Source organism: Octopus sinensis, linkage group LG28 (genome assembly GCF_006345805.1).
Source record: "Octopus sinensis linkage group LG28, ASM634580v1, whole genome shotgun sequence".
Lineage (NCBI taxonomy): Eukaryota > Metazoa > Mollusca > Cephalopoda > Octopoda > Octopodidae > Octopus > Octopus sinensis.
Genome location: NC_043024.1, coordinates 6,463,149 through 6,477,415, shown reverse-complemented (window position 1 = coordinate 6,477,415; position 14,267 = coordinate 6,463,149). Strand labels below are relative to the sequence as shown.

The 14,267-nt window shown below is 38.1% G+C and overlaps 1 protein-coding gene across 1 annotated transcript in view; it reads left to right on the top strand.

Moving 5' to 3' along the window:
- LOC115225645 (deleted in lung and esophageal cancer protein 1-like) overlaps window positions 1–14,267 on the top strand; it is a 125,259-nt gene that overhangs the window by 109,993 nt on the left and 999 nt on the right. The window contains exons 35-37 of the mRNA XM_036514506.1: window positions 3,205–3,399; window positions 9,273–9,426; window positions 11,034–11,157. Coding sequence (XP_036370399.1) covers window positions 3,205–3,399; window positions 9,273–9,426; window positions 11,034–11,157 — 473 coding nt within the window. The remainder of the gene's footprint in view (window positions 1–3,204; window positions 3,400–9,272; window positions 9,427–11,033; window positions 11,158–14,267) is intronic.

Genomic DNA, 14,267 nt, shown 5'->3' with positions numbered 1-14,267 from the left:
TCATCTCCTTCCTAAGGCTCAGTGTCTTGAGATCAGCCTTCAGTACTTCATGCCATGTCTTCCTGGGTCTCCCTCTTCCACAAGTTCCATTCACTTTAAGTGATCAGCCCATAGTGTTAGGAAGGACACTCAACTGTAAAGACCATACAGTCTGTGGAAGTTGGAGCAGTCCTCTGGCTTACCAGCCCCTGTCAAACTGTCCAACCCATACCAGTGTGGAAGACAGACATTAAATGATAATGATTATGATGATTCTATTGTGTCTGGGGATGATGATAATATATATATATATATAAAGGATCGGAAAGAAACAGGTATTTAAATACTAAAAACACCAAGATAGAATTCAGAATGTATTCTGATACAGGAGTCTGAAACAGATGTAGTGAACTGCAACCCATCTGTGTTATTATATATATATATATATATATATATATATATGACTGGCATCCGTGCTAGTGGGGCACTAAGATCACCATCTGAGCATGATCGTTGCCAGAGCAACTAACTGGCTTCCATGCCGGTGGCACGTAAAAGGCACCATTCGAGCGTGATCGTTACCAGTGTCGCCTTACTGGCACTTGTGCTGGTGGCACGTGAAAAAACATTCGAGCAAGGTCGTTGCTAGTACCGCCTGATTGGCCCCCGTGCCAGTGGCACGTAAAAGCACCCACTACACTCTCAGAGTGGTTGACACCCACTACATTCTCAGGGATCAAGTTGATCCGCTCAATGGAACAGTCTGCTCGTGAAATTAACGTTGTAGGTGGCTGAGCGCTCCACAGACACATGTACCCTTAACATAGTTCTTGGGGAGATTCAGTGTGACACAGAGTGTGACAAGGCAGGCACTTTGAAATACAGGTACAACAGAAACAGGAAGAAAGAGTGAGAGTAAAGTTGTAGTGAAAGTCTACAGCAGGGTCCGTCTCCATCACCTGCCAGAGCCTCGTGGAACTTTAGGTGCTTTTGCTCAGTAAACACTCACAACGCCCAGTCTGGGAATTGAAACCATGATCCTACGATTATGAGCCTGCTGCCCTAACTACTGGGCTATTGTGCCTCCACATTATATTATATATATATATATATATATATATATATATATATCATATGTGTAACATATGGTATAATTATAAACAGAGCAAATTTTAGCCATTTCTTGGGTTCTCATCAGAAGCATCCACATCATTCTGACAATCTCCAGAGAAACAAGCAGCCAAACTGCTTATATACTCAACAAATGCAGCAGCTACTCTATGAAGGAGTCCCTAATTTGCATACTGAAAGTGTTTAACACTCTATAAATACCAGTCACCTGTCAACGGGAATCTTAGTCCACACAGTATCACCGTATGATATGATATATGGTATTATATATATATATATATATATATATATATATATAGCATGTAGAGCAATAAGAAAATGGAGGGGATCAATAGGTGGTATTCATCAACTTTTAAACGTTACATTATGTCTATTTATTTATTTACTAAAAGGACAATTATAACAATATACAAACATGTATAACATATATAAATAATACATATATACACACACATATGTATATACATACATATGTATGTATATAGGCATGCATATATGGGTACAGGGCGTCATAAAACGTAAACAACATGAAATACAGAAATAATGTTCATTGCTCGAAATAAGGAGTAGACGGACGGACAGCCGACAACTGATGAAGGGTCGATTTTTATGTTACTTGTCTTGTTTTCCATTTGTTTCTCTCATTCTTTGCGTACCCAAGTTTGTCTTCGTATTTCATGTTGTTTACGTTTTGTTTTGTCCTGTAGCCATATATGCGTACCTATATACATACATGTGTGTGTGTATATATATACATATATCATTTATATTATTATTTGATTGAACGCCATGCATCCATTTCCAAGTAAGTTTTATCTTAATATATATATATTGTGACCAGCGATGTGTAGCAACATCTGATAGCCTGGTCGGTCACAGTGAACTTGGTGATATATGTATATATGATAGATCGTTAGCTCCTACACGCAATTTTTTTCTCTCCTTGTTTTTTTCTGTGTATCTTTCTGTGGAAGAGCGTAGGCTTGAAACGTAAAAGACTCTTTCTATTCCTGAGCACTATACTAATACATCTGTTTGTTTGTACTCCACCTGCCTTCGTCTTTTGTTTATTTTTGTAAACTTTGTCTTTATACATATATATATATATGGAAAAAGGACATTAAATGATGATGATGATGATGATGATGATGATGATATGCAAACTTTAGGTTAGTTAAGATATACATACACACACACACACACACACACACACCTGGTTTCTGCACAGTTTCCAAATCCACTTGCAAAATATTAGTCAGCCCCCAAAGCTATAGTAGATGAACTTGCCCAAGTTGCCATGCAGTGGGGTTGAACCTAGAACCATGTGGTTGGGAAGCAAGCTTTTTACCACTCTTTTTTTATTGGTTTCAGTCATTGGAGTGTGGTCATACTGGGGCACCACCTTCAAAGTGTTTTATTGATCTCATTGACTCCACCCCCAACACACAGTATGTACTTCAGTCTGAGAAATATGATGTAGCTGTCATATTTGGATTGTCTCTGATCAAAGGGCTACTGCTTCAGGCCTGGGCTGGGGTTATTCAATTATACAACAAGCAGGGAGGATCTACATGGTTGTGCAATCTGCTAGAAAGAACAGCCATATCTGCCTCAGATCACACCTACCATCTTATAAAAAAGGAAGGACACATTCATTAAGCTGGTCCTAGAAGTCTATTGTTTGAATATTAGATGGGAGAGTCATGGCTGGTATACTTTTGATCCATATGTTTGTTGGTTTCGGGGCTTAATCTGGAACTACACAATAAGAGTAACATTGACACAGCCATCACCAACACTACTACTACCACTACGTCATCACCACCACCACCACTACAAACATCAACACCACCGCCACCACCACTACAAACACCACCACCACCATCACTACTACTGATAGCAACAACACCACCAACAGCAGCACTATAACCACCCCCAATAACACTACCTCCACCATCATTAACACTGCACCATCACCAACTCTACAACCACCACCACGTCCATTACTACTATGGACACCACCACCACCACCACCACCATCAACAACAACAACAACAATAACCATTCTGTTTTATTTGTGTCTGCTGTTGACAGCTAAAAGTTGGATTCCTAATGAGTGAAAAACTGCTGCAATATTGGCATCAAACGGAATCGCAATCGATTTCTGAATCTCAAGAAAGTGAAAGTGATTTCCAGGACATGCGAGTCTCCGTGGAGACCATTAACGGGCAGAAATGGTTGTATTTCCGGCATTTCCTCAAGATAGAATTTGGTAACTTATCAGTACAGGTAAATTTTCATTTTTTTTTTATCTTTTACTTGTTTCAATCATTGGGCTTTGGCCATGCTCCGGCACTTTTTTGAAGGGTTATAGTTTGAACAATTCAGCCCCAGGAGGCTGCACCAGGCCCCAATCTGATGTGGCAAGGTTTCTACAGCTGGATGCCCTTCCTGATGCCAACCACTCCAAGAGTGTGGTGTCAAATGAGTGAACCAGCTATGGATTGGCATGCAAGGGTGAAATGGTGACTCAGGAAAAACCACCCGAAAAAAGATTTCATGAGCCACATTTTGTGTGTATGTATATATGTATATATATATGTGTGTGTGTGTGTTTGGGTATACATATGGATATATGTATGTGTCTGTGTGTGAATATATTGGGTCATCCCATAAATAATGCAGTTTTTTTATATTTCATTTATTTTTCAAAATTAAGATAAACGAAGTTCTTTTTTAATCTAAAATATACTCTCCTTCATTTTCTACAATGTTCTTCCATCTATTTGGTGGAATTCCAAGGCCCCTCTTCCAAAATTCATTTGTCCATGATGAAAAATACTCTTCCAGTACTGTTCTGACCTCACCTACAGAATTCATATTTTTCCCTGTCCAAATGATTTTGAAAACTGCAGAATAAATAATAATTAGATGGGGCAATGCCTGGCAAATACGTGGGTGAGGCATCATTTTTCATTCAAACTGCCCCAGCCTTTGGAATGTCATCCTCACTGTATATGGCTGAGCATTATCCTAATGGAAGAACATCTTTCATCTTGAAACCAAAGATGGTCGTTTTTCTTCTAGTGCTCACTTAAGTTGCTCAAGCTGCTTGCTGTAGATTTTTATTGTTTGCTTTGGGCTTAAAAGTTTAAAGTGGACTAAACCTTTCACATCCCACCAAACAGATAACAACACCCTACATGAGTGAAGACCTTCTTTAGCCTGGGGTGCTAGTGTTTCTCCTTTCCCTACCCACTGTCTTCAGCACTTGACATTTTTTGTAGAGAACCCATTTCTTATCATCAGTCACTATTCAGTTCAAAAAAGTTTCATTCATAAAGGAGAGCACACATTCACTCTCAGCATGCAATTAGACTTGGAAAGTTTATAAGGAACCTATTGACCCAAATTACTGACTTTTCCGATGACACGCAGATGTCGATGAATGGTTGACTGACCAAATCCAAGTTAAGGTGGGATTTTATTCCACCAGGGTTTGCAGGACATCCTCATTGAGCTCTACAGATGAGGCTTGTTTTCAAGACTAGTTTCTAGCTCAGAGTTTCTGGAACCATTGTTGACACTAGAGTATAGTTATTGTCCGATCCCTATAAACTGCATTAATATTCTTCACACTTTCCCTTGCGTTGTTGCCTTTATTGACCTCATAAAGTAAAATATACCAAATATGCTCCTTTGTCACTTCCATTATAACTTTGAAAAAATGACTGTTAAAATCGAACTGCACTCTTCAAAACCTGTACTAAGGATAAGAACATGGTAAAAATTATAACCTGCTTTTATAGCAAGTTGATGCAGGTAGTTTATTCTGTATCCCTTCGACATTTAGTTCATCCAATTGAAAAAAATACGCATTATTTATGGGATGACCCAATAATATATATATATATATATATATATATATTTATTAATAGTTATCGCCAAGCTAATATGGCAGTCCATAAATATAGGATGAAAGCTGCCATTGATTAGCTCCAAGAGGTGATTGCTAGCTATATGACACATGAACCTGTGTCCATTATAACCTTCAAACAAGGGAGGTCAGCCACTTTCCCTTGCTGGTCAGGCATCTGCAGACTAGTTTCAGGATATTTGCCCTTTATCAATGCAGAGTAGCCGGACCGTGTATGTATATGCCTGTGCATGTGTTCATTATATATATATAAACATGAAAACACAAAGAGAAAACATAACAACGCGAGGACATGGAACATGTATAGTGTTATTGGACGCTCAAAAAAGGAAAGAAAGAAGGAGGGTTTAATGTTTTGAGCGGAACTCTTTGTCAAAAACATAGAAAAAGGAAAGATCCAAGGAAGGGAAAACGAAGGAAAAAAATCACCAACGGTACACACGCGGTCACATATTGAATGACCCAATATATATATATATGTGTGTGTGTGTGTGTATATACACATATATATGCATGTATGTATATGTCTGTGCAAGTGTTCATTATATATATAAATATATACATATGTATAGATAGATAGATGTATACATACATACATATATATATATACACACACGGCAGGCTTCTTTCAGTTTCCATCTACTAAATGCCCTCACAAGGTTTTGGTTGGCTTGGGACCATAGTAGAAGATACATGCCCAAGGTGCCACGCAGTTGAACTGAACCTGGAAGCATGTGTTCAGGAGGCAAACCTCTTACCACACAGCCATGCTTGTGGTCTGACTTAATGTTAGTTCTAAGAAACACTTTTTTTTCTGAAGACTTTCTGCTGTTCAGCTCTCTTGAGAGTTTCTTGCCACTAGTGTCATATATATATGTATAAATATGTAGATACATTTTGTTGAATAAATTTTGTATTTTTGTCAATGTGGCCAATGCCAGTACTGCCTGACTGGCCCCTGTGCTGGTGGCATGTAAAAACACTATATGAGCGTGGTCGATGCCAGTGCCACCTGGCTGACCCTTGTTCCAGTGGCATGTAAAAAGCAACCACTACACTCTCAGAGTGTATTAGGAAGGGCATCCAGCTGTAGAAACCTTGCCTTGCAGAAGGCGGCAAGCTGGCAGAAACGTTAGCACACCGGGCGAAATGCTTAATGGTATTTCATCTGTCTTTACGTTCTGAGTTCAAATTCCTCCGAGGTCAATGTTGCTTTCCATCCTTTCGGGGTCGATTAAATAAGTACCAATTATGCACTGGGGTCGATATAATCGACTTAATCCATTTGTCTGTCCTTGTTTGTCCTCTCTGTGTTTAGCCCCTTGTGGGTAGTAAAGAAATAAGAAACCTTGCCAAATCAGATTGGAGCCTGATGCAGCCTCCCGGCTTGCCAGTCCTCAATCAAACCGTCCAACCCATGCCAGCATGGAAAGTGGACGTTAAATGATGATGACGATTGTTTTCTTACTGTGTTTGTACATTTTGGAGTAGGTTTCCATGTCATCACATATAAGTAATTCCAACAACATTTCCAAACTTTAAAATATGAGATGTACAAAGATGTTCAACGTTTCTTCCTCAGCAGTTGTCATTGTAATATAAACATAGCCCAGGAACAGCACAAGACTTTTTGAATTTCCAATCGGAAGCAACAAATAGATATTCTTTGTAATTCTTTGTTCATAACATATTTGCTTCTTCACTTTTTATTGTTGCGAGAGAAGGATGGATAAACATACATGAAATAAGAACTGCCATAGATGTAGACCATCTGTAAAAGCTAGAATATTTTAACGAGTCACATGTAAGGCCATAATTGGTGGCCTAATTTATTTGATTTTAAACCTACATATGGACAAGGATGGATTAACTTGCTTAAGCTTTTAGCACTCAGATTACTCTGTCAAATGTATCATTGCCACCATCATCGTCATTTAACATCCATTTTCCATGCTGGCATGGGTTGGACAGTTTGACCAGAGCTGGCAAGCAGGAGAACTGTACCAGTTTCCAGTCTGATTTGGTTTGGTTTCTACAGCCGGGTGCCGTTCTTAATGCCAATCAGTTTACAGTTTGTGCTCAATGCTTATCTATTCACATTGTTTTAAGTTAATCATGCATCTTCTCATAGCTTCAACATTTCAAAAATGTGAATGTTTAACCCTTTTGTTACTGTATTTCTGTGAGATGCTCTGTGTTTCTTTCAATCAATTTTAAATATAATAAAGAATTTAGTAAAATAACTTAGTTATCATAAGCTGGTGTTAGGAACATAAATTGTGACTAAGGTTTGGTGGAAGATTTTAATTCAGAAATTATGAAAACAAGACATTTATACTACAGAGCCAGAGGCTGTTTCAGCCAGGTTGGTATCAAAAGGGTTAAGAATTGTTTCTCTATTATATATTTTAACCCTTTTGTTACCATATTTCTGTTGAGATGCTCTGTGTTTCTTTCAATCAATTTTAAATATAATAAAGAATTTAGTAAAATAACTTAGTTATCATTAAGCTGGTGTTAGGAACATAAATTGTGACTAAGGTTTGGTGGAAGATTTTAATTCAGAAATTATGAAAACAAGACATTTATACTACAGAGCCAGAGGCTGTTTCAGCCAGGTTGGTATCAAAAGGGTTAAGAATTGTTTCTCTATTATATATTTTAACCCTTTTGTTACCATATTTCTGTTGAGATGCTCTGTGTTTCTTTCAATCAATTTTAAATATAATAAAGAATTTAGTAAAATAACTTAGTTATCATTAAGCTGGTGTTAGGAACTAAATTGTGACTAGGTTTGGTGGAAGATTTTAATTCAGAAATTATGAAAACAAGACATTTATACTACAGAGCCAGAGGCTGTTTCAGCCAGGTTGGTATCAAAAGGTTAAGAATTGTTTCTCTATTATATATTTTAACCCTTTTGTTACCATATTTCTGTTGAGATGCTCTGTGTTTCTTTCAATCAATTTTAAATATAATAAAGAATTTAGTAAAATAACTTAGTTATCATTAAGCTGGTGTTAGGAACATAAATTGTGACTAAGGTTTGGTGGAAGATTTGAATTCAAAACTTATGAAAACAAAACATTTGTACTACAAAGCCAGAGGCAGTTTCAGCTGGGTTGGTAACGAAAGAGTTAAAAAAATAATAGCAACAGAAATAGTATCAATACCAAAAGGCAATCTGTATCTCCAACTTAATGTGGATGTGCCATGAATCCAAATGAGAGGTTCTCTCAAAGTAAATAAAAGTATTCAATGTTCTAATGCAACGTGCATGTTAAGTTGGATATAACAGTTACCGTATATGTGATTGTTCATTTTTAGAATGACATTGTAGGGTAAGTGTAAGAGGCTGGATCTGGTTGGTTTGAACATAGAAAATGGGTAGAATATTTTGGCTGGGTATGGGCTGTTTAAATGCTGAGAGGTTAAAATAAGACTCACATAGGTAGTGTCAGGGGGTTAGTGAGAGTGAGGGAAAAAGGGGTCTGTACCTTTTCTCTAAGGGGCTGGTTGAAATGCTCTGTCATCACATTCTCAGTTCAAATTACCCTGAGGTCAACTTTATCTTTCATCCTTTTAGGGGTTCAATAAAATAAATACCAGCTGATTACTGGGGGTCGACATAATCAACTATCCCCCTTCCCCAAATTTCAGGCCTTGTGCCTATAGTAGAAAGGGTTATTATTATTAAGGTGGTGGGGCTGGCAGAATCCTTAGCCTGCTGGACGAAATACTGCTGAGCATTTCATCCTTCTTTATGCTCTGAGTTCAAATTCTGCTGAGGTTGGCTTTGCCTTTCATTCAGGGTCAATAAAGTAAGTACCAGTTGTGTACTGGGGTTGATGTAATCAACTTACCTCCTTCCCCCTCAAAATTGCTGGCCTTGTGGCAAAATTTGAAACCATTATTATTATTATTATTATTATTATTATTATTTATTATTGGTGTGTGTTATTACTGTTGCTATTTTAAGGCATCAAGCTGGCAGAACCGTCAGCACACCGCATGAAATGCTTAGCAGTATTTCATCTGTCTTTGTGTTCTGCGTTCCTATTCCGTTAAGGTCGATTTTACCTTTCATCCTTTCGGGGTCGATAAAATAAGTACCGGTTGAATATTGGGGTCGATGTAACTGACTCATCCCCTCCCTCAAAATTGCTGGCCTTGTGGCAAAATTTGAAACCATTATTACTGTTGCTATTTGCTTCTTCTTCTGTAGAAAGTTCCTATAAATGCAAGAATTGCTCTACCGGAAGTGGTAGTCTCCACTGATTTCATTGCATTCAAGACATGTTTTATTGGTCAACAGAAATCCAAAGAAGTCACAATCACTAACGTTTCACTCTCAAGGAGTTACCTTATCATTTCTTCAGGTAACTTAATTATCTTTCCTTGTTGTTTTGATTATATTCTCTAACAAAATTTTTATTTTTGTTTTGTTTTTGGTGAGTGTTATTTCCTGTTTGCTTCTTCCTAAAAATCAAAGGAAATGATAATTATTCCCTTCAGCCTTTTCTTTTCTGACCTGTACATCAATGTTTTGAAACTGACCTATTTTCCATTACATTTCAGACAGATTCAGCACCGAGTTACTGAAGCAGAAAGATCGTTATAGCAAATATTCTGTTCAATACCACAGATTTGCTTGTCAGTTGCTTAACCTTAACCACTTGAGCATGTCCCTAAATCTCTAAATCACAAGGAGGAGTAGGTGGGGAGCATCATAGCCATGTGTTGAGAGGGATTCTTTGGGGATTTGAATAAATGTAAGAAGAGCAATGTTTGAAGGAAATACTTTCTAGGGGTAAGCAATTAGGGAACAACAGTTGCTACCCAATGACAAAAATTGTGTTTCACAGTTTTATCGTTGTTCATCTTGTAGGCCAGTCTTCAATGAAACTGACCTAGAATCAAAGATATTCCAACCATGACCATCATATTTTATCCCCTCTTTCAAACATATTGTTTACTGAAGACTAAGTTAATCAATGTATCTTTGCTTTTCATTAGATATTAATTTTATAATTTGAAGGAGATTTAACCACTTTTCCTCACTGACTGAGCACCTATCTAGAGAAAGGGTGGACTTGTATCTACATAAAAACCCACAGAACCATATACATGATGAAAAAAACTAATGAATCATTAGTTGTATATATTTATAAGTATATCTGTAATCATTTAGTGTCTGTTTTCCATGCTGGCATGGGTTGGACTGAAACTGGTAAACGGGAGAGCTGCACAAGGTTTGAAACCAATTTGGCATGGTTTCTACAGCTGGATGCCCTTCCTAGTGCCAACCCCTCCAGGAGTGTAGTGGGTGGTTTTTCATGCCACCAGCATCGATATCAGTTACGTGGCACTGGCATCAGCCATGACTACAATTTCACTTGGCTTGACAAGTCTTCTGAGGCATGGCACATCGCCAAAGGTTTTGGTCACTTATCATTGCCCCCTTGAGGCCCAATGTTTGAAGCGTGCTTTTTACGTGCCACCAGCACATAATCCTTGAAGGAAATATTGACCATTTTCATACTTATTAAAATGTTACGTGCCCCAGCATGGCCACAACCCCTGGTCATTTGCAGTATATTCTGCATGGCAAGACTGGAGGGTAGATTTCCTTTCTTTACTTTTTTATTGTTGTTTCAGTCATTGGACTGTGGCCATTCTGGGGCACCAAGGGCAATTTTTGCCCTTGATTCTTTCGGTGTTAATAAAGTTTCAATCTAGGATTATGGATTGGTGGAACTGGCTTTCCAGTTCTATACATTCTCAGTTCAAACCTCACCAAAGTCAATTTTACCTTTTAACCTTCCAGGGATTCTTCTCTCTCTTCTTGAAACAAATTGACTATAGTCACATTTTGGAGAAGAGATCGACTCTGTTAGGCTTAAAATGCCCAACAAGACCCCTTGAATTCCATTGGGAATTGAGGACCCAAGTGAAGCCTGGTAATATATTTCCATTCTACTTGCAGAGATTCGGTGCGCCTGCTGTGATTCCAATGTATTTCTGGTGCAGCCGACCAGGATCGAGCTGGAACGTTTCACCTGTAATACTAACAAATACAAGGCAATAGTCACTGTGACCTTCAAACCACGGTAAGTACTGGGCCGAAGAAAACATCAAAACACAACACTTCAAAATTTATTGTTTTTAGCACAGCAAATCCATGAAAGATGTTATCTCGGGACAAATACTGTAGCAACTGGCCTACCAATGGGATATATATACATTAACCCTATATTAGTGGTGAGAAATTCTCCTCCAAACATGTGGCTGTTTGTGAGTATGTACCATCAAAAACGCCCAAAATGGCCAAGATGCATTAAGCATGTTTTCACATGCTGGATTTTTTTCTCCCTCCAATATTTATCGAGTTTTTCATGCAGCACACATCCATAATGATGTACATACATTAAGGGCAATACATGGATGGTTGTCTTGATTTAACTCCATCTCAATTGTATACACTGGAGATGTTCTTTTATTCTTTTACTCTTTTCAGTCATTTGACTGTGGCCATGCTGGAGCACCATCTTAAGGGATTTTAGTCAAATAAACCGACCCCAGGACTTATTCTTTGTAAGCCTAGTATTTATTTTATTGGTCTCATTTGCTGAATTGTTAAGTTACGGGGACATAAACATACCAACAGGGGCCAGAGGAGGCTGGAAATGGCCATGATCGGTTGGTGCTTTTTATGTGCCACTGGCACGGATGTCAGTCAAGGCGGTGCTGGCATCAGTCACATTCAGATGGTGCTTTTTACGTGCCACCAGCATGGGTATCACAACTACAATTTCCATTTGATTTTTATTTTGATGTTGATGTACTTGACTCAATAGGTCTCCTCAAGTGCAGTAGGTCACCCTACGATCCACGATAAGCACAGCAGGCCATCCTGCGAACCATGAACTCAATTCATTTGTCGGGTCTTCGCAGTCACAGCATATCTCCAAAGGTCTCGGTCTTTCGTCATTGCCTCTGTGAGGTCCAATGTTCGAAGGTCATGCTTGACCACCTCATCCCATGTCTTCCTGGGCCTACCTCTACCTCGGATTCCTTCAACAGTTTGCGGGTGGCACTTCTTCACACATCTCTCCTCATCCATCTATAGTACATAACCATACCAATGCAAACGTCTCTCTTGCATGCCACATCCGATGCTTCTTATGTCCAACATTTCTCTCAGGGCAGGCTTCTTTCAGTTTTTGTCTACCAAATCCACTCATGAAGCTTTGGTCGGCCTGAGGTTATAGTAGAAGACACTTGCCCAAGGTGCCACACAGTGGGACTGAACCTAAAACCATGTGGTTGGGAAGCAAGCTTCTTACCACACAGCCATGCCTGTACCCACATATATATCCATAAACTTTAGAGTCAGACATGTTTGGGACATATTTCAACTTTTAATGGCGATTTCATAGCAGTTTATAGTTGAGGAGAAATTCTTACTTATGGTAAAAGGGTGTAAACACACCAATACCATCTCAAAGAACCCTCAGCTATTTATGTATGATACTTAACCCTTTAGCATTCAGATTATTCTGTCAAATGTAATGCTTAATTATTCACATCGTTTGGACTTAATCAGACATTATCTAGCATTTTCAAAATTTCAATAATACAGTATAATAAAGTAAGTCATCATTATCATCATCATCATCATCATTGTTTAACGTCCGCTTTCCATGTCGACATGGGTTGGATGGTTTGACAGAGGACTGACAAGTAAGGAGGCTGCACTGGGCTCCAATCGGATCTGGCAAGGTTTCTACAGCTGGATGTCCTTCCTAATGCCAACCACTCTGAGAGTGTAGTGGGTACTTTTTACATGCCACGGGCACGGGAAGTGTTATGTCCTATTTGCATCTTTCTAGAAATCAAAGGAGATCACTACTGTTCCCTTCACATTTTGCTTTTGTCATCTGGACATCAATGTTTTCAAGCTGACCTATTTTCCATTACATTTCAGACAGATTCAATACTGAGTTGCTGAAGCAGAAATATCGTTATAGCAAATATTCTGCCCAATACAACAGATTTGCTTCTCAGTTGTTTGACCTTAATCACTTGAGCATGTCCCTTAGAGGCTGACAATATGTGCTTCTCTGATGATGACCAAAAGGTAGTGGGGGAGCATCATAGCCATGTGCTGAGCGGGTTCTTTGGGGTTTGAATAAATATCATAACAAAAGTTTGAAGGAAATATTAGCCATATGTATGTGTATGTGTATATATATGTGTGCATGTGTATATGTATATATATATATGTGTGTATGTATATATATATGTGTGTGTGTGTGTATACATATGTACATATATATGTGTGTGTGTATATATATGTATATATAAATAAATAAATGGAGTTGAACGAAGATGTTAATAAAATTCTTTTACTTTCGACATATGTTTCGAAGACAGCATGGTTTTATTCCAAAGGAATAAACGGTGTAAGATGCAATCTTCTCATCAGGAAAGAAAGAGAGCCTATCTCAACAACAAGACATTATAACATTAACGATGGCTGCCTACATGATAAACAGAACATTATTAAGTATTTAAAAAGAACCGTTAGTAGTTTCGATGTCAAAGGCAGCTAGGAGGAGGAGAAGGGTTAAAGGGATAGTAATTAGGGAACAAATAGAGAGGGAGGGATACGTTGATTAAAAGAATGTTCAAAGGCTTAGGAAAAAATTCCTCTATTGAAGTGAAGTGCAAGTTAAACTGATTGTTCAAACTATAAAGACTGGCGAAATCCCTTATATGAGTTAAAGGTATGTTTCTGCCAGTGTTTACATTTGTAAGATAGGTCTATAAGTGTGTTTACAAGGGGATTCTTAGAGAAGAGAATATGGAAGAGTTCAGAGTTGCAAATGTTACAAAATCTCTTGTCCTTCATTCACCCATATGTATATGTATATATACACACACACTTTATTATCAAAGCTACAAAAACATCATAAAAATATCGCAAAAAACTGCTACCCCTAGTTTCATGTTCCCATTCATCGGACAATTCTCAATCTAAACCGTCCGATGAATGAGAACATGAAACTCTGAGTAGCACTTTGTGATATTTTTGTGTTGTTTTTGCAGCTTTAATAATAATAAAGCATATTACTCTACCTTCGGTATTTGAGTACTATTTTCCCCCCACCTTGTTTCACATTTATATACATACACATATATACAATGGGATGCTTTC